Source organism: Oncorhynchus keta, chromosome 2 (assembly GCF_023373465.1).
Source record: "Oncorhynchus keta strain PuntledgeMale-10-30-2019 chromosome 2, Oket_V2, whole genome shotgun sequence".
NCBI classification, from domain to species: domain Eukaryota; kingdom Metazoa; phylum Chordata; class Actinopteri; order Salmoniformes; family Salmonidae; genus Oncorhynchus; species Oncorhynchus keta.
The window spans coordinates 5,318,872-5,344,069 of record NC_068422.1 but is presented as its reverse complement, the minus strand read 5'-3'; the positions used below and the strand labels follow the sequence as shown (position 1 = coordinate 5,344,069).

The following is a 25,198-nucleotide window of genomic DNA, read 5'->3' as shown; positions in this document are numbered from 1 at the left end:
AGGACTAGATCACATCTCACATTCCAGTGTTCCTAAAGGAGGACTAGATCACATCTCACATTCCAGTGTTCCTAAAGGAGGACTCGATCACATCTCACATTCCAGTGTTCCTAAAGGATCACATCTCACATTCCAGTGAATAGAGTTCACATCTCACATTCCAGTGTTCCTAATGGAGATGTAGTTCACATCTCACATTCCAGTGTTCCTAATGGAGGTGTAGATTACATCTCACATTCCAGTGTTCCTAATGGAGGTGTAGTTCACATCTCAGATTCCAGTGTTCCTAAAGGAGGACTAGATCACATCTCACATTCCAGTGTTCCTAAAGGAGGTGTAGTTCACATCTCACATTCCAGTGTTCCTAAAGGAGGACTCGATCACATCTCACATTCCAGTGTTCCTAATGGAGATGTAGTTCACATCTCACATTCCAGTGTTCCTAAAGGAGGACTCGATCACATCTCACATTCCAGTGTTCCTAATGGAGATGTAGTTCACATCTCACATTCCAGTGTTCCTAAAGGAGGACTCGATCACATCTCACATTCCAGTGTTCCTAAAGGAGGACTAGATCACATCTCACATTCCAGTGTTCCTAAAGGAGGACTAGATCACATCTCACATTCCAGTGTTCCTAAAGGAGGACTAGATGACATCTCACATTCCAGTGTTCCTAAAGGAGGACTAGATCACATCTCACATTCCAGTGTTCCTAAAGGAGGACTAGATCACATCTCACATTCCAGTGTTCCTAAAGGAGGACTCAATCACATCTCACATTCCAGTGTTCCTAAAGGAGGACTAGATCACATCTCACATTCCAGTGTTCCTAATGAAGATGTAGTTCACATCTCACATTCCAGTGTTCCTAATGGAGGTGTAGATTACATCTCACATTCCAGTGTTCCTAATGGAGGTGTAGTTCACATCTCACATTCCAGTGTTCCTAAAGGAGGACTAGATCACATCTCACATTCCAGTGTTCCTAAAGGAGGTGTAGTTCACATCTCACATTCTAGTGTTCCTAAAGGAGGACTCGATCACATCTCACATTCCAGTGTTCCTAATGGAGATGTAGTTCACATCTCACATTCCAGTGTTCCTAAAGGAGGTGTAGATCACATCTCACATTCCAGTGTTCCTAATGGAGATGTAGTTCACATCTCACATTCCAGTGTTCCTAAAGGAGGACTCGATCACATCTCACATTCCAGTGTTCCTAAAGGAGGACTCGATCACATCTCACATTCCAGTGTTCCTAAAGGAGGACTAGATCACATCTCACATTCCAGTGTTCCTAATGGAGATGTAGTTCACATCTCACATTCCAGTGTTCCTAAAGGAGGACTAGATCACATCTCACATTCCAGTGTTCCTAATGGAGGTGTAGATCACATCTCACATTCCAGTGTTCCTAATGGAGGTGTAGATTACATCTCACATTCCAGTGTTCCTAATGGAGATGTAGTTCACATCTCACATTCCAGTGTTCCTAAAGGAGGACTAGATCACATCTCACATTCCAGTGTTCCTAATGGAGGTGTAGATCACATCTCACATTCCAGTGTTCCTAATGGAGGTGTAGATCACATCTCACATTCCAGTGTTCCTAATAGAGGTGTAGATCACATCTCACATTCCAGTGTTCGTAATGGAGGTGTAGATCACATCTCACATTCCAGTGTTCCTAATGGAGGTGTAGATCACATCTCACATTCCAGTGTTCCTAATGGAGGTGTAGATCACATCTCACATTCCAGTGTTCCTAATGGAGGTGTAGATTACATCTCACATTCCAGTGTTCCTAATGGAGGTGTAGATTACATCTCACATTACAGTGTTCCTAATGGAGGTGTAGATCACATCTCACATTACAGTGTTCCTAATGGAGGTGTAGATTGCATCTTACATTGAAGTGTTAGAACTTGTTAAAACTTCTTGCGACTCTCAAACATGGATCCGGGAGCGTATTCATCGCCTCAAACTAAATAGCATAACGCAGCGGACATAAATATCCCTAGAAAATCTTCCTATTCATGAAAATCACAAATGAAAAAATATGCTTTACAGCCAATGCTAGACAAACATTTGTGTAAGTTTATCATAGCCTATTTTCACGAAAATAAGAAAAGCAATCAAATTAAATCATTTACCTTTGAAAAACTTCTGATGTTTTCACTCAGGAGACTCCCAGTTAGATAGCAAATGTTCATTTTTTCCAAAAATGTTATTTTTGTAGGCGAAATAGCTCGTTCTTCAGGTTTGGCTGAGAAATCGACCGGAAAATGCGGTCACTACAACGCCAAACTTTTTTCCAAATTAGCTCCATAATATCGACAGAAACATGGCAAACGTTGTTTAGAATCAATCCTCAAGGTGTTTTTCACATATCTATTTGATAATATATCCACCGGGACAATTGGTTTTTCATTAGAAGTGATTGGAAAAATGGCTACTTCTGTACTGTACGCAAGATTTTCTGCGGGAGCCATCATGTGACCACTTGCTCAATGTGGTCCCTTACAGCTATTCTTCAACAAAAATGCGTTAAAAGACGTCACAATGCTGTAGACACCTTGGGGAATACGTAGAAAGCGTAAGCTCATTCGTAGCCCATTCACAGCCATATAAGGAGTCATTGGCATGCAGCGCTTTCAAAATATGGGGCACTTCCTGATTGGATTGTTATCTGGGTTTCTCCTGTAACATCAGTTCTGTTGCACCCACAGACAATATCTTTGCAGTTTTTGAAACGTCAGAGTGTTTTCTATCCAAAGCTGTCAATTATATGCATAGTCGAGCATCTTGTCGTGACAAAATATCCCGTTTAAAACGGGAACGTTTTTTATCCAAAACTGAAAATACTGCCCCCTAGTCACAAAAGGTTTAACAGGGCTGCATGGGATTTATCTTATGTAGCCAATGGCCGTGTTCGCAATAGGTATAATGCCAGACGCCACTTGTGGATTTGACGGCTGTAATGCAGTTCCACCTCCGACACCTTCAAAGCAACTGCTATGCGGATGTCAGCTAATGCGGATCTGATTGAATAGAGCCCTGAGAGTTAGAACTATATGTGGATGTAACTGTCCATCCCCTCTTGGTCCACCTCTACATAGTCTGGTTCCCAGTTTGTGCTAACCTTCAGTCCAGTAAGTTGGACCATTAACCCTCAGTCCAGTAAATTGGACCATTAACCCTCAGTCCAGTAAATTGGACCATTAACCCTCAGTCCAGTAAATTGGACCATTAACCCTCAGTCCAGTAAATTGGACCATTCACCCTCAGTCCAGTAAATTGGACCATTAACCCTCAGTCCAGTAAATTGGACCATTAACCCTCAGTCCAGGTCATTGTCCCATTAACCCTCAGTCCAGTAAATTGGACCATTAACCCTCAGTCCAGGTAATTGGACCATTAACCCTCAGTCCAGTAAATTGGACCATTAACCCTCAGTCCAGGTCATTGGACCATTAACCCTCAGTCCAGTAAATTGGACCATTAACCCTCAGTCCAGTAAATTGGACCATTAACCCTCAGTCCAGTAAATTGGACCATTAACCCTCAGTCCAGGTCATTGGACCATTAACCCTCAGTCCAGTAAATTGGACCATTAACCCTCAGTCCAGTAAATTGGACCATTAACCCTCAGTCCAGTAAATTGGACCATTAACCCTCAGTCCAGTAAATTGAACCATTAACCCCCAGTCCAGTAAATTGGACCATTAACCCTCAGTCCAGTAAATTGGACCATTAACCCTCAGTCCAGGTCATTGGACCATTAACCCTCAGTCCAGTAAATTGGACCATTAACCCTCAGTCCAGTAAATTGGACCATTAACCCTCAGTCCAGGTCATTGGACCATTAACCCTCAGTCCAGTAAATTGGACCATTAACCCTCAGTCCAGTAAATTGGACCATTAACCCTCAGTCCAGTAAATTGGACCATTAACCCTCAGTCCAGTAAATTGGACCATTAACCCTCAGTCCAGTAAAATGGACCATTCACCCTCAGTCCAGTAAATTGGACCATTAACCCTCAGTCCAGTAAATTACACCATTAACCCTCAGTCCAGGTCATTGGACCATTAACCCTCAGTCCAGTAAATTGGACCATTAACCCTCAGTCCAGTAAATTGGACCATTAACCCTCAGTCCAGGTCATTGGACCATTAACCCTCAGTCCAGTAAATTGGACCATTAACCCTCAGTCCAGTAAATTGGACCATTAACCCTCAGTCCAGGTCATTGGACCATTAACCCTCAGTCCAGGTCATTGGACCATTAACCCTCAGTCCAGTAAATTGGACCATTAACCCTCAGTCCAGTAAATTGGACCATTAACCCTCAGTCCAGTAAATTGGACCATTAACCCTGAGTCCAGTAAATTGGACCATTAACCCTCAGTCCAGTAAATTGAACCATTCACCCTCAGTCCAGTAAATTGGACCATTAACCCTCAGTCCAGTAAATTGGACCATTAACCCTCAGTCCAGTAAATTGGACCATTAACCCCCAGTCCAGTAAATTGGACCATTAACCCTCAGTCCAGTAAATTGGACCATTAACCCTCAGTCCAGGTCATTGGACCATTAACCCTCAGTCCAGTAAATTGGACCATTAACCCTCAGTCCAGTAAATTGGACCATTAACCCTCAGTCCAGTAAATTGGACCATTAACCCTCAGTCCAGGTCATTGGACCATTAACCCTCAGTCCAGTAAATTGGACCATTAACCCTCAGTCCAGTAAATTGGACCATTAACCCTCAGTCCAGTAAATTGGACCATTAACCCTCAGTCCAGTAAATTGGACCATTCACCCTCAGTCCAGTAAATTGGACCATTAACCCTCAGTCCAGTAAATTGGACCATTAACCCTCAGTCCAGTAAATTGGACCATTAACCCTCAGTCCAGTAAATTGGACCATTAACCCTCAGTCCAGTAAATTGGACCATTAACCCCCAGTCCAGTAAATTGGACCATTAACCCTCAGTCCAGTAAATTGGACCATTAACACTCAGTCCAGGACATTGGACCATTAACCCTCAGTCCAGTAAATTGGACCATTAACCCTCAGTCCCGGTCATTGGACCATTAACCCTCAGTCCAGTAAATTGGACCATTAACCCTCAGTCCAGTAAATTGGACCATTAACCCTCAGTCCAGTAAATTGGACCATTAACCCTCAGTCCAGTAAATTGGACCATTAACCCTCAGTCCAGTAAATTGGACCATTAACCCTCAGTCCAGTAAATTGGACCATTAACCCTCAGTCCAGTAAATTGGACCATTAACCCTCAGTCCAGGTCATTGGACCATTAACCCTCAGTCCAGTAAATTGGACCATTAACCCTCAGTCCAGTAAATTGGACCATTAACCCTCAGTCCAGTAAATTGGACCATTCACCATCAGTCCAGTAAATTGGACCATTAACCCTCAGTCCAGTAAATTGGACCATTAACCCTGAGTCCAGTAAATTGGACCATTAACCCTCAGTCCAGGTAATTGGACCATTAACCCTCAGTCCAGTAAATTGGACCATTAACCCTCAGTCCAGGTCATTGGACCATTAACCCTCAGTCCAGTAAATTGGACCATTAACCCTCAGTCCAGTAAATTGGACCATTAACCCTCAGTCCAGTAAATTGGACCATTAACCCTCAGTCCAGTAAATTGGACCATTAACCCTCAGTCCAGTAAATTGGACCATTAACCCTCAGTCCAGTAAATTGGATCATTAACCCTCAGTCCAGTAAATTCGACCATTAACCCCCAGTCCAGTAAATTGGACCATAAACCCTCAGTCCAGTAAATTGGACCATTAACCCTCAGTCCAGGTCATTGGACCATTAACCCTCAGTCCAGTAAATTGGACCATTAACCCTCAGTCCAGGTCATTGGACCATTAACCCTCAGTCCAGTAAATTGGACCATTAACCCTCAGTCCAGTAAATTGGACCATTAACCCTCAGTCCAGTAAATTGGACCATTAACCCTCAGTCCAGGTCATTGGACCATTAACCCTCAGTCCAGTAAATTGGACCATTAACCCTCAGTCCAGTAAATTGGACCATTAACCCTCAGTCCAGGTCATTGGACCATTAACCCTCAGTCCAGGTCATTGGACCATTAACCCTCAGTCCAGGTCATTGGACCATTAACCCTCAGTCCAGGTCATTGGACCATTAACCCTCAGTCCAGTAAATTGGACCATTAACCCTCAGTCCAGGTCATTGGACCATTAACCCTCAGTCCAGTAAATTGGACCATTAACCCTCAGTCCAGTAAATTGGACCATTAACCCTCAGTACAGTAAATTGAACCATTAACCCTCAGTCCAGTAAATTGGACCATTAACCCTCAGTCCAGTAAATTGGACCATTAACCCTCAGTCCAGGTCATTGGACTATTAACCCTCAGTCCAGTAAATTGGACCATTAACCCTCAGTCCAGTAAATTGGACCATTAACCCCCAGTCCAGTAAATTGGACCATTAACCCTCAGTCCAGTAAACTGGACCATTAACCCTCAGTCCAGGTCATTGGACCATTAACCCTCAGTCCAGTAAATTGGACCATTAACCCTCAGTCCAGGTCATTGGACCATTAACCCTCAGTCCAGTAAATTGGACCATTAACCCTCAGTCCAGGTCATTGGACCATTAACCCTCAGTCCAGGTCATTGGACCTTTAACCCTCAGTCCAGGTCATTGGACCATTAACCCTCAGTCCAGTAAATTGGACCATTAACCCTCAGTCCAGTAAATTGGACCATTCACCCTCAGTCCAGTAAATTGGACCATTAACCCTCAGTCCAGTAAATTGAACCATTAACCCTCAGTCCAGTAAATTGGACCATTAACCCTCAGTCCAGTAAATTGGACCATTAACCCTCAGTCCAGTAAATTGGACCATTAACCCTCAGTCCAGTAAATTGGACCATTAACCCTCAGTCCAGTAAATTGGACCATTAACCCTCAGTCCAGTAAATTGGACCATTAACCCTCAGTCCAGGACATTGGACCATTAACCCTCAGTCCAGTAAATTGGACCATTAACCCTCAGTCCAGGTCATTGGACCATTAACCCTCAGTCCAGTAAATTGGACCATTAACCCTCAGTTCAGGTCATTGGACCATTAACCCTCAGTCCAGTAAATTGGACCATTAACCCTCAGTCCAGTAAATTGGACCATTCACCCTCAGTCCAGTAAATTGGACCATTAACCCCCAGTCCAGTAAATTGGACCATTAACCCTCAGTCCAGTAAATTGGACCATTAACCCTCAGTCCAGGTCATTGGACCATTAACCCTCAGTCCAGTAAATTGGACCATTAACCCTCAGTCCAGGTCATTGGACCATTAACCCTCAGTCCAGTAAATTGGACCATTAACCCTCAGTCCAGTAAATTGGACCATTAACCCTCAGTCCAGGTCATTGGACCATTAACCCTCAGTCCAGTAAATTGGACCATTAACCCTCAGTCCAGTAAATTGGACCATTAACCCTCAGTCCAGTAAATTGGACCATTAACCCTCAGTCCAGTAAATTGGACCATTAACCCTCAGTCCAGTAAATTGCACCATTAACCCTCAGTCCAGTAAATTGGACCATTCACCCTCAGTCCAGTAAATTGGACCATTAACCCTCAGTCCAGTAAATTACACCATTAACCCTCAGTCCAGTAAATTGGACCATTAACCCTCAGTCCAGTAAATTGGACCATTAACCCTCAGTCCAGTAAATTGGACCATTAACCCTCAGTCCAGTAAATTGGACCATTAACCCTCAGTCCAGTAAATTGGACCATTAACCCTCAGTCCAGTAAATTGGACCATTAACCCTCAGTCCAGGTCATTGGACCATTAACCCTCAGTCCAGGTCATTGGACCATTAACCCTCAGTCCAGTAAATTGGACCATTAACCCTCAGTCCAGTAAATTGGACCATTAACCCTCAGTCCAGTAAATTGGACCATTAACCCTCAGTCCAGTAAATTGGACCATTAACCCTCAGTCCAGTAAATTGAACCATTCACCCTCAGTCCAGTAAATTGGACCATTAACCCTCAGTCCAGTAAATTGGACCATTAACCCTCAGTCCAGTAAATTGGACCATTAACCCCCAGTCCAGTAAATTGGACCATTAACCCTCAGTCCAGTAAATTGGACCATTAACCCTCAGTCCAGGTCATTGGACCATTAACCCTCAGTCCAGTAAATTGGACCATTAACCCTCAGTCCAGTAAATTGGACCATTAACCCTCAGTCCAGTAAATTGGACCATTAACCCTCAGTCCAGGTCATTGGACCATTAACCCTCAGTCCAGTAAATTGGACCATTAACCCTCAGTCCAGGTCATTGGACCATTAACCCTCAGTCCAGTAAATTGGACCATTAACCCTCAGTCCAGTAAATTGGACCATTCACCCTCAGTCCAGTAAATTGGACCATTAACCCTCAGTCCAGTAAATTGGACCATTAACCCTCAGTCCAGTAAATTGGACCATTAACCCTCAGTCCAGTAAATTGGACCATTAACCCTCAGTCCAGTAAATTGGACCATTAACCCCCAGTCCAGTAAATTGGACCATTAACCCTCAGTCCAGTAAATTGGACCATTAACCCTCAGTCCAGGACATTGGACCATTAACCCTCAGTCCAGTAAATTGGACCATTAACCCTCAGTCCCGGTCATTGGACCATTAACCCTCAGTCCAGTAAATTGGACCATTAACCCTCAGTCCAGTAAATTGGAACATTAACCCTCAGTCCAGTAAATTGGACCATTAACCCTCAGTCCAGTAAATTGGACCATTAACCCTCAGTCCAGTAAATTGGACCATTCACCCTCAGTCCAGTAAATTGGACCATTAACCCTCAGTCCAGTAAATTGGACCATTAACCCTCAGTCCAGTAAATTGGACCATTAACCCTCAGTCCAGTAAATTGGACCATTAACCCTCAGTCCAGGTCATTGGACCATTAACCCTCAGTCCAGTAAATTGGACCATTAACCCTCAGTCCAGTAAATTGGACCATTAACCCTCAGTCCAGTAAATTGGACCATTCACCATCAGTCCAGTAAATTGGACCATTAACCCTCAGTCCAGTAAATTGGACCATTAACCCTCAGTCCAGTAAATTGGACCATTAACCCTGAGTCCAGTAAATTGGACCATTAACCCTCAGTCCAGGTAATTGGACCATTAACCCTCAGTCCAGTAAATTGGACCATTAACCCTCAGTCCAGGTCATTGGACCATTAACCCTCAGTCCAGTAAATTGGACCATTAACCCTCAGTCCAGGTCATTGGACCATTAACCCTCAGTCCAGTAAATTGGACCATTAACCCTCAGTCCAGTAAATTGGACCATTAACCCTCAGTCCAGTAAATTGGATCATTAACCCTCAGTCCAGTAAATTCGACCATTAACCCCCAGTCCAGTAAATTGGACCATAAACCCTCAGTCCAGTAAATTGGACCATTAACCCTCAGTCCAGGTCATTGGACCATTAACCCTCAGTCCAGTAAATTGGACCATTAACCCTCAGTCCAGGTCATTGGACCATTAACCCTCAGTCCAGTAAATTGGACCATTAACCCTCAGTCCAGTAAATTGGACCATTAACCCTCAGTCCAGTAAATTGGACCATTAACCCTCAGTCCAGGTCATTGGACCATTAACCCTCAGTCCAGTAAATTGGACCATTAACCCTCAGTCCAGTAAATTGGACCATTAACCCTCAGTCCAGGTCATTGGACCATTAACCCTCAGTCCAGGTCATTGGACCATTAACCCTCAGTCCAGGTCATTGGACCATTAACCCTCAGTCCAGGTCATTGGACCATTAACCCTCAGTCCAGTAAATTGGACCATTAACCCTCAGTCCAGGTCATTGGACCATTAACCCTCAGTCCAGTAAATTGGACCATTAACCCTCAGTCCAGTAAATTGGACCATTAACCCTCAGTACAGTAAATTGAACCATTAACCCTCAGTCCAGTAAATTGGACCATTAACCCCCAGTCCAATAAATTGGACCATTAACCCTCAGTCCAGTAAATTGGACCATTAACCCTCAGTCCAGGTCATTGGACTATTAACCCTCAGTCCAGTAAATTGGACCATTAACCCTCAGTCCAGTAAATTGGACCATTAACCCCCAGTCCAGTAAATTGGACCATTAACCCTCAGTCCAGTAAATTGGACCATTAACCCTCAGTCCAGGTCATTGGACCATTAACCCTCAGTCCAGTAAATTGGACCATTAACCCTCAGTCCAGGTCATTGGACCATTAACCCTCAGTCCAGTAAATTGGACCATTAACCCTCAGTCCAGGTCATTGGACCATTAACCCTCAGTCCAGGTCATTGGACCTTTAAGCCTCAGTCCAGGTCATTGGACCATTAACCCTCAGTCCAGTAAATTGGACAATTAACCCTCAGTCCAGTAAATTGGACCATTCACCCTCAGTCCAGTAAATTGGACCATTAACCCTCAGTCCAGTAAATTGAACCATTAACCCTCAGTCCAGTAAATTGGACCATTAACCCTCAGTCCAGTAAATTGGACCATTAACCCTCAGTCCAGTAAATTGGACCATTAACCCTCAGTCCAGTAAATTGGACCATTAACCCTCAGTCCAGTAAATTGGACCATTAACCCTCAGTCCAGTAAATTGGACCATTAACCCTCAGTCCAGTAAATTGGACCATTAACCCTCAGTCCAGTAAATTGGACCATTAACCCTCAGTCCAGGACATTGGACCATTAACCCTCAGTCCAGTAAATTGGACCATTAACCCTCAGTCCAGGTCATTGGACCATTAACCCTCAGTCCAGTAAATTGGACCATTAACCCTCAGTCCAGGTCATTGGACCATTAACCCCCAGTCCAGTAAATTGGACCATTAACCCTCAGTCCAGTAAATTGGACCATTCACCCTCAGTCCAGGTCATTGGACTATTAACCCTCAGTCCAGTAAATTGGACCATTAACCCTCAGTCCAGTAAATTGGACCATTAACCCCCAGTCCAGTAAATTGGACCATTAACCCTCAGTCCAGTAAATTGGACCATTAACCCTCAGTCCAGGTCATTGGACCATTAACCCTCAGTCCAGTAAATTGGACCATTAACCCTCAGTCCAGGTCATTGGACCATTAACCCTCAGTCCAGTAAATTGGACCATTAACCCTCAGTCCAGGTCATTGGACCATTAACCCTCAGTCCAGGTCATTGGACCTTTAAGCCTCAGTCCAGGTCATTGGACCATTAACCCTCAGTCCAGTAAATTGGACAATTAACCCTCAGTCCAGTAAATTGGACCATTCACCCTCAGTCCAGTAAATTGGACCATTAACCCTCAGTCCAGTAAATTGAACCATTAACCCTCAGTCCAGTAAATTGGACCATTAACCCTCAGTCCAGTAAATTGGACCATTAACCCTCAGTCCAGTAAATTGGACCATTAACCCTCAGTCCAGTAAATTGGACCATTAACCCTCAGTCCAGTAAATTGGACCATTAACCCTCAGTCCAGTAAATTGGACCATTAACCCTCAGTCCAGTAAATTGGACCATTAACCCTCAGTCCAGTAAATTGGACCATTAACCCTCAGTCCAGGACATTGGACCATTAACCCTCAGTCCAGTAAATTGGACCATTAACCCTCAGTCCAGGTCATTGGACCATTAACCCTCAGTCCAGTAAATTGGACCATTAACCCTCAGTCCAGGTCATTGGACCATTAACCCTCAGTCCAGTAAATTGGACCATTAACCCTCAGTCCAGTAAATTGGACCATTCACCCTCAGTCCAGTAAATTGGACCATTAACCCCCAGTCCAGTAAATTGGACCATTAACCCTCAGTCCAGTAAATTGGACCATTAACCCTCAGTCCAGGTCATTGGACCATTAACCCTCAGTCCAGTAAATTGGACCATTAACCCTCAGTCCAGTAAATTGGACCAATCACCCTCAGTCCAGTAAATTGGACCATTAACCCTCAGTCCAGTAAATTGGACCATTAACCCTCAGTCCAGTAGATTGGACCATTAATCCCCAGTCCAGTAAATTGGACCATTAACCCGCAGTCCAGTAAATTGTACCATTAACCCTCAGTCCAGGTCATTGGACCATTAACCCGCAGTCCAGTAAATTGGACCATTAACCCTCAGTCCAGGTCATTGGACCATTAACCCTCAGTCCAGTAAATTGGACCATTAACCCTCAGTCCAGGTCATTGGACCATTAACCCTCAGTCCAGTAAATTGGACCATTAACCCTCAGTCCAGTAAATTGGACCAATCACCCTCAGTCCAGTAAATTGGACCATTAACCCTCAGTCCAGTAAATTGGACCATTAACCCTCAGTCCAGTAAATTGGACCATTAACCCTCAGTCCCGGTCATTGGACCATTAACCCTCAGTCCAGTAAATTGGACCATTAACCCTCAGTCCAGTAAATTGGACCATTAACCCTCAGTCCAGGTCATTGGACCTTTAACCCTCAGTCCAGGTAATTGGACCATTAACCCTCAGTCCAGTAAATTGGACCATTAACCCTCAGTCCAGTAAATTGGACCATTCACCCTCAGTCCAGTAAATTGGACCATTAACCCTCAGTCCAGTAAATTGAACCATTAACCCTCAGTCCAGTAAATTGGACCATTAACCCTCAGTCCAGTAAATTGGACCATTAACCCTCAGTCCAGTAAATTGGACCATTAACCCTCAGTCCAGTAAATTGGACCATTAACCCTCAGTCCAGTAAATTGGACCATTAACCCTCAGTCCAGTAAATTGGACCATTAACCCTCAGTCCAGGACATTGGACCATTAACCCTCAGTCCAGTAAATTGGACCATTAACCCTCAGTCCAGGTCATTGGACCATTAACCCTCAGTCCAGTAAATTGGACCATTAACCCTCAGTCCAGGTCATTGGACCATTAACCCTCAGTCCAGTAAATTGGACCATTAACCCTCAGTCCAGTAAATTGGACCATTCACCCTCAGTCCAGTAAATTGGACCATTAACCCCCAGTCCAGTAAATTGGACCATTAACCCTCAGTCCAGTAAATTGGACCATTAACCCTCAGTCCAGGTCATTGGACCATTAACCCTCAGTCCAGTAAATTGGACCATTAACCCTCAGTCCAGTAAATTGGACCAATCACCCTCAGTCCAGTAAATTGGACCATTAACCCTCAGTCCAGTAAATTGGACCATTAACCCTCAGTCCAGTAGATTGGACCATTAATCCCCAGTCCAGTAAATTGGACCATTAACCCGCAGTCCAGTAAATTGTACCATTAACCCTCAGTCCAGGTCATTGGACCATTAACCCACAGTCCAGTAAATTGGACCATTAACCCTCAGTCCAGGTCATTGGACCATTAACCCTCAGTCCAGTAAATTGGACCATTAACCCTCAGTCCAGGTCATTGGACCATTAACCCTCAGTCCAGTAAATTGGACCATTAACCCTCAGTCCAGGTCATTGGACCATTAACCCTCAGTCCAGTAAATTGGACCATTAACCCTCAGTCCAGTAAATTGGACCATTCACCCTCAGTCCAGTAAATTGGACCATTAACCCTCAGTCCAGTAAATTGGACCATTAACCCTCAGTCCAGTAAATTGGACCATTAACCCTCAGTCCAGTAAATTGGACCATTAACCCTCAGTCCAGTAAATTGGACCATTAACCCTCAGTCCAGGTCATTGGACCATTAACCCTCAGTCCAGTAAATTGGACCATTAACCCTCAGTCCAGTAAATTGGACCATTAACCCCCAGTCCAGTAAATTGGACCATAAACCCTCAGTCCAGTAAATTGGACCATTAACCCTCAGTCCAGGTCATTGGACCATTAACCCTCAGTCCAGTAAATTGGACCATTAACCCTCAGTCCAGGTCATTGGACCATTAACCCTCAGTCCAGTAAATTGGACCATTAACCCTCAGTCCAGTAAATTGGACCATTAACCCTCAGTCCAGTAAATTGGACCATTAACCCTCAGTCCAGGTCATTGGACCATTAACCCTCAGTCCAGTAAATTGGACCATTAACCCTCAGTCCAGTAAATTGGACCATTAACCCTCAGTCCAGTAAATTGGACCATTAACCCTCAGTCCAGGTCATTGGACCATTAACCCTCAGTCCAGGTCATTGGACCATTAACCCTCAGTCCAGTAAATTGGACCATTAACCCTCAGTCCAGGTCATTGGACCATTAACCCTCAGTCCAGTAAATTGGACCATTAACCCTCAGTCCAGTAAATTGGACCATTAACCCTCAGTACAGTAAATTGAACCATTAACCCTCAGTCCAGTAAATTGGACCATTAACCCCCAGTCCAATAAATTGGACCATTAACCCTCAGTCCAGTAAATTGGACCATTAACCCTCAGTCCAGGTCATTGGACTATTAACCCTCAGTCCAGTAAATTGGACCATTAACCCTCAGTCCAGTAAATTGGACCATTAACCCCCAGTCCAGTAAATTGGACCATTAACCCTCAGTCCAGTAAATTGGACCATTAACCCTCAGTCCAGGTCATTGGACCATTAACCCTCAGTCCAGTAAATTGGACCATTAACCCTCAGTCCAGGTCATTGGACCATTAACCCTCAGTCCAGTAAATTGGACCATTAACCCTCAGTCCAGGTCATTGGACCATTAACCCCCAGTCCAATAAATTGGACCATTAACCCTCAGTCCAGTAAATTGGACCATTAACCCTCAGTCCAGGTCATTGGACTATTAACCCTCAGTCCAGTAAATTGGACCATTAACCCTCAGTCCAGTAAATTGGACCATTAACCCCCAGTCCAGTAAATTGGACCATTAACCCTCAGTCCAGTAAATTGGACCATTAACCCTCAGTCCAGGTCATTGGACCATTAACCCTCAGTCCAGTAAATTGGACCATTAACCCTCAGTCCAGGTCATTGGACCATTAACCCTCAGTCCAGTAAATTGGACCATTAACCCTCAGTCCAGGTCATTGGACCATTAACCCTCAGTCCAGGTCATTGGACCATTAACCCTCAGTCCAGTAAATTGGACCATTAACCCTCAGTCCAGTAAATTGGACCATTCACCCTCAGTACAGTAAATTGAACCATTAACCCTCAGTCCAGTAAATTGGACCATTAACCCCCAGTCCAATAAATTGGACCATTAACCCTCAGTCCAGTAAATTGGACCATTAACCCTCAGTCCAGGTCATTGGACTATTAACCCTCAGTCCAGTAAATTGGACCATTAACCCTCAGTCCAGTAAATTGGACCATTAACCCCCAGTCCAGTAAATTGGACCATTAACCCTCAGTCCAGGTCATTGGACCATTAACCCTCAGTCCAGGTCATTGGACCATTAACCCTCAGTCCAGTAAATTGGACCATTAACCCTCAGTCCAGTAAATTGGACCATTAACCCTCAGTACAGTAAATTGAACCATTAACCCTCAGTCCAGTAAATTGGACCATTAACCCCCAGTCCAATAAATTGGACCATTAACCCTCAGTCCAGTAAATTGGACCATTAACCCTCAGTCCAGGTCATTGGACTATTAACCCTCAGTCCAGTAAATTGGACCATTAACCCTCAGTCCAGTAAATTGGACCATTAACCCCCAGTCCAGTAAATTGGACCATTAACCCTCAGTCCAGTAAATTGGACCATTAACCCTCAGTCCAGGTCATTGGACCATTAACCCTCAGTCCAGTAAATTGGACCATTAACCCTCAGTCCAGGTCATTGGACCATTAACCCTCAGTCCAGTAAATTGGACCATTAACCCTCAGTCCAGGTCATTGGACCATTAACCCTCAGTCCAGGTCATTGGACCATTAACCCTCAGTCCAGTAAATTGGACCATTAACCCTCAGTCCAGTAAATTGGACCATTCACCCTCAGTCCAGTAAATTGGACCATTAACCCTCAGTCCAGTAAATTGAACCATTAACCCTCAGTCCAGTAAATTGGACCATTAACCCTCAGTCCAGTAAATTGGACCATTAACCCTCAGTCCAGTAAATTGGACCATTAACCCTCAGTCCAGGTCATTGGACCATTAACCCTCAGTCCAGTAAATTGGACCATTAACCCTCAGTCCAGTAAATTGGACCATTAACCCTCAGTCCAGGACATTGGACCATTAACCCTCAGTCCAGTAAATTGGACCATTAACCCTCAGTCCAGGTCATTGGACCATTAACCCTCAGTCCAGAAAATTGGACCATTAACCCTCAGTCCAGGTCATTGGACCATTAACCCTCAGTCCAGTAAATTGGACCATTAACCCTCAGTCCAGTAAATTGGACCATTCACCCTCAGTCCAGTAAATTGGACCATTAACCCCCAGTCCAGTAAATTGAACCATTAACCCTCAGTCCAGTAAATTGGACCATTAACCCTCAGTCCAGGTCATTGGACCATTAACCCTCAGTCCAGTAAATTGGACCATTAACCCTCAGTCCAGTAAATTGGACCAATCACCCTCAGTCCAGTAAATTGGACCATTAACCCTCAGTCCAGTAAATTGGACCATTAACCCTCAGTCCAGTAGATTGGACCATTAATCCCCAGTCCAGTAAATTGGACCATTAACCCTTAGTCCAGTAAATTGTACCATTAACCCTCAGTCCAGGTCATTGGACCATTAACCCTTAGTCCAGTAAATTGGACCATTAACCCTCAGTCCAGGTCATTGGACCATTAACCCTCAGTCCAGTAAATTGGACCATTAACCCTCAGTCCAGGTCATTGGACCATTAACCCTCAGTCCAGTAAATTGGACCATTAACCCTCAGTCCAGGTCATTGGACCATTAACCCTCAGTCCAGTAAATTGGACCATTAACCCTCAGTCCAGTAAATTGGACCATTCACCCTCAGTCCAGTAAATTGGACCATTAACCCTCAGTCCAGTAAATTGGACCATTAACCCTCAGTCCAGTAAATTGGAACATTAACCCTCAGTCCAGTAAATTGGACCATTAACCCTCAGTCCAGTAAATTGGACCATTAACCCTCAGTCCAGGTCATTGGACCATTAACCCTCAGTCCAGTAAATTGGACCATTAACCCTCAGTCCAGTAAATTGGACCATTAACCCTCAGTCCAGGACATTGGACCATTAACCCTCAGTCCAGTAAATTGGACCATTAACCCTCAGTCCAGGTCATTGGACCATTAACCCTCAGTCCAGTAAATTGGACCATTAACCCTCAGTTCAGTAAATTGGACCATTAACCCTCAGTCCAGTAAATTGGACCATTCACCCTCAGTCCAGTAAATTGGACCATTAACCCTCAGTCCAGTAAATTGGACCATTCACCCTCAGTCCAGTAAATTGGACCATTAACCCTCAGTCCAGTAAATTGGACCATTAACCCTCAGTCCAGGACATTGGACCATTAACCCTCAGTCCAGTAAATTGGACCATTAACCCTCAGTCCAGTAAATTGGACCATTAACCCTCAGTCCAGTAAATTGGACCATTAACCCTCAGTCCAGTAAATTGGACCATTAACCCTCAGTCCAGTAAATTGGACCATTAACCCTCAGTCCAGGACATTGGACCATTAACCCTCAGTCCAGGACATTGGACCATTAACCCTCAGTCCAGTAAATTGGACCATTAACCCTCAGTCCAGTAAATTGGACCATTAACCCTCAGTCCAGTAAATTGGACCATTAACCCTCAGTCCAGGTCATTGGACCATTAACCCTCAGTCCAGTAAATTGGACCATTAACCCTCAGTCCAGTAAATTGGACCATTAACCCTCAGTCCAGTAAATTGGACCATTAACCCCCAGTCCAGGACATTGGACCATTAACCCTCAGTCCAGTAAATTGGACCATTAACCCTCAGTTCAGTAAATTGGACCATTAACCCTCAGTCCAGTAAATTGGACCATTCACCCTCAGTCCAGTAAATTGGACCATTAACCCTCAGTCCAGTAAATTGAACCATTCACCCTCAGTCCAGTAAATTGGACCATTAACCCTCAGTCCAGTAAATTGGACCATTAACCCTCAGTCCAGGACATTGGACCATTAACCCTCAGTCCAGTAAATTGGACCATTAACCCTCAGTCCAGTAAATTGGACCATTAACCCTCAGTCCAGTAAATTGGACCATTAACCCTCAGTCCAGTAAATTGGACCATTAACCCTCAGTCCAGGACATTGGACCATTAACCCTCAGTCCAGGACATTGGACCATTAACCCTCAGTCCAGTAAATTGGACCATTAACATTTACATTACATTTAAGTCATTTAGCAGACGCTCTTATCCAGAGCGACTTACAAATTGGTGGATTCACCTTATAACATCCATTGGGACAGTCACTTTACAATAGTGCATCTAAATCTTAAAAGGGGGGTGAGAAGGATTACTCATCCTATCCTAGGTATTCCTTAAAGAGGTGGGGTTTCAGGTGTCTCCGTCTCAGTCCAGTAAATTGGACCATTAACCCTCAGTCCAGGACATTGGACCATTAACCCTCAGTCCAGGACATTGGACCATTAACCCTCAGTCCAGGACATTGGACCATTTGCCACACTGCAAACCAGGCACCACAGACTGAATATTGCTTTGAACAAATACAGCTACACTCACACACTAAACTAAATCTGTTGGGATACCTATTCATAGCATTCATTAAAGACCACTCTGTCTGTCATAACACTCTGCTACTTTCTGGATGAAATAGGTTTGATTCATTCAAAACCTCTCAGTGCTTCATGCAATTACCTATGTCACGCACACTCTCCCGTCTGGTAGCAAATGTCTACACATACTTACATGTCTTGTTTTGATCAAGAATCATTTATTTCTCCTCCAACAGCACCAACTGTTAGTGGTGAGATCTGTGACAGGCTGTCAGTGAGTCAGAGGAGAGACCTATGGTGGCTCCTGTCCCCACAGCCGACTGCGTTGTGTTCAGCTGCTCTCCTCCACTCTTCCCCTCACACAGACCCCAGCCTCACAGAGGCATACCGGCAAACCCCTCCGTCTCCTCAAATTAACATGAGCAGGTGTTTTTCTCTGATGTGTTAATTAAGAAAAGCTGCTGTCATTATGCTTAAAGTGGATGTTACAAATAGAACATGTTGTTTATTTTCTCAGAGCTGTCACGGAGGCGTGCATGTCAGCCGTTGAGATGGTGGTCTCATTACCAGGAGTTAAAAAACACAAAGTACACGTTTGAGGATTTTCACGTCTTGTCCATTTTAGAGGATTTCAGTGTGTCCAATCGCATGAATGAGGCTGGAACAAAAATGACCTGATGGAACTAAATATTGAATTGAATGATTATGTTGATATTATATATGAACGTATGAAAGTATATGAAAGGTAAGGCAACTTTGACATCATTGGTTGACTTTCAGTCTCAATGGCATTTTCAAACCTCTGGCCTACGTTGGAAATCAATTGGAAAATGGAAAATAGCACCGAAATAGATTAACAAGGAGAAGCACATGTGCATACGAATGTTTGCATCTTTTTAAAAGCTCTAGTCAAGTGTTGTGACATCTATCTTCGCAGACAGCAGACGTGTTCTACCTTCCCTCTCAAGTCAAACTTCTTCCATTAACAGTTACCATAGCATCTATAGTAGTATGCACCTTACAGAGAACAATATGTTATGAAAGCAGATGTGCTGCCAAGGAACTCCAGTATCCTGTGGTATCTTGTGTTGAACCCGGTGCTGCGCTGTGTGCTGAGATGTTGACACACTTGTAATCCTGCTGTTGGTTATTAGATGGAGCCAGCTGTTTCACCAGAAGTTTTGTTTGGTAATGCGGGATGACCAGCTGCTCAGCAGATGTTGACCTGACGCTGCCGCTCGGGAGGGTGAAAGTTGCCCGTTCTGGCCCCCTGATGAAGATTTGACCCCCCATGTTGTGCCCCTCTCAACAGAGCTAGCCTAACTCCTGGGGCAGGAGGATAGGGGTGTCCCGGGTCCCCCAGTCCCATCGGAACAACTGCCTAACCCAAATGAAGCAGATGATGGTTGTGGAGGGATTTCAGCAATGAGATTGTTAACATGTTTTTGTCATTTTGACTGGCAAAACATGGCAAAGCAATATGATGAGAGTCTAAACGATATTGTTCTGGATGGGTATTGAAACATAAATCACTTCAGGATGATACTAGTAATAGGGGTAAACTGTGTTATTAATGCAAAAACAATCATGTCTGCACTAAAAATGACCTCAGAGAGCTAACCATTTTTAAAACCTGTTCCATAAAACCATGAAAAGAATATATATAAATGAATTTGAACTGCTTTATGATTGCCGAGCTGATTGTTTTTGTATCTATGGACAGGCAGGTTTCATGCACTAACGAAGAAACGTTCAACCTGTACAAAGGTGTTCGTGATTTGATTGACCTGTTACCGACCCAGGGGTTAATGAGTCATTACCATCCAAAGAGATCCTATTAAATTATTAGAGGGGCTACGTCATAAACCCTCATAAATCCAGAATGAGGTGAAAAATCCAAACCAGTGTAATTGAAATGAATGGCAGTAGAGGCATAATCCTGATTTAATTTATGCAGGAAAATACAAGTATCAACAGTACTCATCATTGTATTCTTCTCTCCCCTCTTTCTCTTTCTCCTTTTCTCTTTCTACGGGAGAATATATCAAGAACTGGAGACCACTCTACGTACTGCTGAAAACGGACGACTCATTCATAGGTTACAAAGAGAATCCACAGGACGCAGACCTACCCTATCCCCTGAATACATTTTCTTGTTGCATGTGAGTAATCCACTGTGCTGGCTTCTAACACATCATTTAATTTAAATTTTTAATTTAAATCAAAAAAAGCAGATAATTAAGAACAAATTCTTATTTTCAATGACTGCCTTGGAAAGGTGGGTTAACTACCTTGTTCAGGGGCAGAAGGACAGATTTTTACCTTGTCAGCCCAGGGATTCAATCTTGCAACCTTTCGGTATCTAGTCCAACACTCTAACCACGAGGCTACCTGCCGCCACCAGGCTACCTGCCGCCACGAGGCTACCTGCCGCCACGAGGCTACTACCTGCCGCCACGAGGCTACTACCTGCCGCCACGAGGCTACTACCTGCCGCCACGAGGCTACTACCTGCCGCCACGAGGCTACTACCTGCCGCCACGAGGCTACCTGCCGCCACGAGGCTACCTGCCGCCACGAGGCTACCTGCCGCCACGAGGCTACTACCTGCCGCCACGAGGCTACTACCTGCCGCCACGAGGCTACTACCTACCGCCACGAGGCTACTACCTGCCGCCACGAGGCTACTACCTGCCGCCACGAGGCTACTACCTGCCGCCACGAGGCTACCTGCCGCCACGAGGCTACCTGCCGCCACGAGGCTACCTGCCGCCACGAGACTACCTGCCGCCACGAGGCTACCTGCCGCCACGAGGCTACCTGCCGCCACGAGGCTACCTGCCGCCACGAGGCTATATGCCACAGTGGCCTGGATAATTTCACAGATTCTTTAAAAATGTAACCTTTATGTAACTAGGAAGTCCCATTGAGGTCAGAAGACCTGTTTCCCAAGGGAGACCGAGACTTAAAGGGGCAATCTGGGATTGGTACATACCTTTTTTGACTTTTAAATTAACGACATACCCATTGATTCTTGAAGATAAATTATAAATGCTAACAGAACCCAAAATATAAGGTTGTTTTACTCAATTGCTTGTTCACAATGTAATTGTAAACAACCACTGTATAGCCTCAAAACATGGTTGAATGTATCATTTTGATCTCATGGAAGACTGGTCCTTGCATTCATATTTCAGTGTACCCGTACAGAAAAACCACATGTTTTCCCATGTGAAAGATCACATCATTTCATGTGAAAATGTGTTTTTGGAACACTTCACATGTTTCATGGTATCACATGTTGCTTAACATGTTGTCACCTGTTATCATATTAACTTCACATACGATCACGTGATCTTCATGTGGGGTTTATGTGAGGATATACATTTGAGAGTGGTTACATTTCTCCAGCCCCAACTAGACACTAAGCTGGTGGAAACATCTGACTCCTTGGCACAGTTCCTACAACGAATGCCACAGTATTTAAATGGACATGAAATAAATACAACAACATCCTTTTGTCCCAACACGTAACTCAACTGGCAATGGCCTGAGATTTGCATTATCGTTGCCAGCGGGGTAGTTTTTATAAGGGAAAGAAAGGACAGCTTAAGAGGGTGTGTCCATCCATCCATCCATCCATCAGCCTTGCTGTGTTACCACTCGGACACATGGAGGGAGTTTGTTCTCTCTCTACATCCGTCAGGTATCTAGCGTGGCCAATGGCCAGGTTTTAATCTAAATGCTGGGGCAGAGAGGGTGGCCATACATCTGGCCCCGGCTGGCTTGGCAGCGCTACAGTATTCCCACATCTGTTCTCCAAAACGGTGAGGCCAGGTGGTGCTGTGAGGCTGGCTGCTGTAGTCAAAAGGCCAGTGAAATGGAATGGTGCAGCCCTGCCTGTCTGCCTGCACGTCTGTCCCCAGAGTGGGGAAAGATATTTACTGTCACTGACAGACAGACACTGCCTGTCTGTCTGAACAATGGGCTACCTTCTAATGTCAAATACTCACATCTCAGATAACTCACCTACAGATATAGGATCTTAATTTGCAGATTATTGTCACAGCAAAATAATCCTGCAGCAACAGGATTTGAAAGTTTAGTCCATAAGGATGCTTGATCAGTGGTTAAACTATTAGCTGGCCAAAATCACGCCGCATGAAAAGGGCAATATTGTTAATATCACTGTGTAATAGTACGGGTTTTCAGTAAATTTACAGTGCATTCGAAAAGTATTCAGACTCCTTGACTTTTTCCATTTTTTTTCCCACCACAGCCTTATTCTAAATTTGATTACATAATTTTGTTCCTCATCAATCTACACACAATACCCCATATTGACAAAGCAAAATCAGTTTTTTTTGACATTTTTGCAAATGTATTACAAATAAAAAAACATAAATACCTTATTTACATAAATATTCAGACCCTTTGCTATGAGACTCGAAATAGAGCTCAGGTGCATCTTGTTTCCGTTGAGCCCACCTGTGGTAAATTGAATTGATTGGACATGATTTGGAAAGGTACACACCTGTCTTTATAGGTTCCCACAGTTGACAGTGTATGTCAGAGCAAAAACCAAGCCACGAGGTCGATGGAATTGTCCCTAGAGATCTGAGACAGGATCGTGTCGAGGCACAGATCTGGGGTTTGTTGTCAATTTGTTTACTGTAAAATTGCATTGTGTCTGTTCAAACACATTTTTATCCAAAAGTTTACTAATTGGTTTAAACAGGCTGATTGGTTTGCTATTTGGGCCAGTTAAGGGGGCTTTACTCTTCTTAGGTAGGGGAATAACTTTTGCTTGCCCCCAGGCCTGAGGGCACACACTTTCTAATAGGCTTACATTGAAGAATTGGCTAAATGGAGTGGCAATAGATAAGGTCCCACAGCTGACAGTGCATGTCAGAGCAAAAACCAAGCCATGAGTGTCGAAGGAGTTGTCCATAGAGCTCCGAGACAGGATTGTCTTGAGGCACAGATCTGGGGAAGGGTACCAAAACATTTCTGCAGCATTGAAGGTCCTCTATCTACAGTATACTTGCCTCTGTCTACAGTATACTCTCCTCTATCTACAGTATACCCCCCTATCTGTAGTACTCTCCTCTATCTATAGTGTACTCTCCTCTATCTATAGTATACTCTCCCCTATATACAGTGTACTCTCCTCTATCTACAGTATACTCTCCTCTATCTACAGTATACTCTCCTCTATCTACAGTATACTCTCATCTACAGTATACTCTCCTCTATCTACAGTATACTATCCCCTATATACAGTGTACTCTCCCCTATATACAGTGCACTCTCTATCTATAGTATACGCTCCCCTATATACAGTATACTCTCCCCTATGTACAGTATACTCTCCTCTATATACAGTGTACTCTCCTCTATATACAGTGTACTCTCCTCTACCGTGTACTCTCCTCTATCTACAGTACTCTCCTCTATCTACTGTGGACTCTCCTCTATCTACCGTGGACTCTCCTCTATCTACAGTATACTCTCCTCTATATACAGTGTACTCTCCTCTATATACAGTGTACTCTCCTCTATCTACAGTACTCTCCTCTATCTACCGTGGACTCTCCTCTATCTACCGTGGACTCTCCTCTATCTACAGTATACTCTCCTCTATAGACAGTGTACACTCCACTAAAGTTACTTTGTTATGTCCAGAGCTAATAGCTACTGAAACTCCATCTTGACCTTGTTTTCTCTGAGCACAATGGGAGACTCCATTCTGTTAGCAAAGCAGGTAGAGGTTTAATTTATTTATTTTATTTATTAAACTTTTACTAGGCAAGCCAGTTAAGAACAAATTCTTATTTACAATGATGGCCTACCCCGGCCAGACCCGGAAGATGCTGGGCCAATTCCCAATCACAGCTGGTTGTGATACAGCCTGGAATCGAACCAGGGTCTGTAGTAACGCCTTTTGCAATCCGAATCAGTGCCTTAGACCGCTGCGCCACTGCGACCTTATACGTGTCGTCATTAACATTCCCTATATTTAGGCCGCCCGCTGTTTGGTGGTGGTGATGGGACCAACTGAGGGAGGGGAGTGGTGCAGCTGAGGGAGAGAAGTCATTACCTACTGGCATATATAGGCTCAACAGTCTGTTTCAGCTGTCATCTGACTGAACATTGTCCCCAATAGCTGCTGCAGTAGCCCTGACTATGGAGCACACTGCTACACAGTTTGCTTAAAGCCCCATCTGGTAGTGTGTGTTTCTGGATGGTGTGAGACAGCTGTGGCGTCAGGTTTAGGCCTTTAACATGTTGTGTTTGCTGTAGTATAACATAGCCACGGGAAGTAGAGGTGCTGAGGTGGCCAACCGTGGACAAAACATTCTCAGCACCCCCTCAGTAGATTTGAAATGTAGTAAATCTGAATGTTCACAGACACCTCTCTTTCTGTCCACTCTCTGTCTCAGAATGCCAGACAGAATGAACAAAGCCCATACACAGTACCCAATACGTCTTTGAAAACATTGCGTCTACAAAAGCAGTGCGTCTACGAAAGCAGTGCGTCTACGAA

General features: G+C 44.1%; 1 protein-coding gene and 1 long non-coding RNA gene across 2 annotated transcripts; both read left to right on the top strand.

Moving 5' to 3' along the window:
* The first annotated feature begins 191 nt into the window (after positions 1–191).
* LOC127909255 (uncharacterized) lies at positions 192–1,828 on the top strand. Its single transcript, XR_008070511.1, has 3 exons — positions 192–256; positions 881–919; positions 1,778–1,828. It is a non-coding gene; the product is annotated as an uncharacterized LOC127909255 (long non-coding RNA).
* A 16,650-nt stretch (positions 1,829–18,478) lies between these two features.
* LOC127909253 (uncharacterized) lies at positions 18,479–22,866 on the top strand. Its single transcript, XM_052469695.1, has 3 exons — positions 18,479–19,077; positions 20,690–20,813; positions 21,056–22,866. Exons 1-3 carry the CDS (start codon positions 18,827–18,829, stop codon positions 21,551–21,553), a joined length of 873 nt encoding a protein of 290 aa, XP_052325655.1. The 5' UTR covers positions 18,479–18,826; the 3' UTR covers positions 21,554–22,866.
* Positions 22,867–25,198: the final 2,332 nt, after the last annotated feature.

Bases quoted from the DNA above. Each gene is read 5' to 3' on its own strand.
- LOC127909253 (XM_052469695.1), top strand. From the start codon at position 18,827: ATGTCTACACATACTTACATGTCTTGTTTTGATCAAGAATCATTTATT. The intron at 19,078-20,689 runs GTGTTTTTCTCT...TTTCTACGGGAG, and splicing joins CCTCAAATTAACATGAGCAG to AATATATCAAGAACTGGAGA. The intron at 20,814-21,055 runs GTGAGTAATCCA...TGCCGCCACCAG, and splicing joins AATACATTTTCTTGTTGCAT to GCTACCTGCCGCCACGAGGC.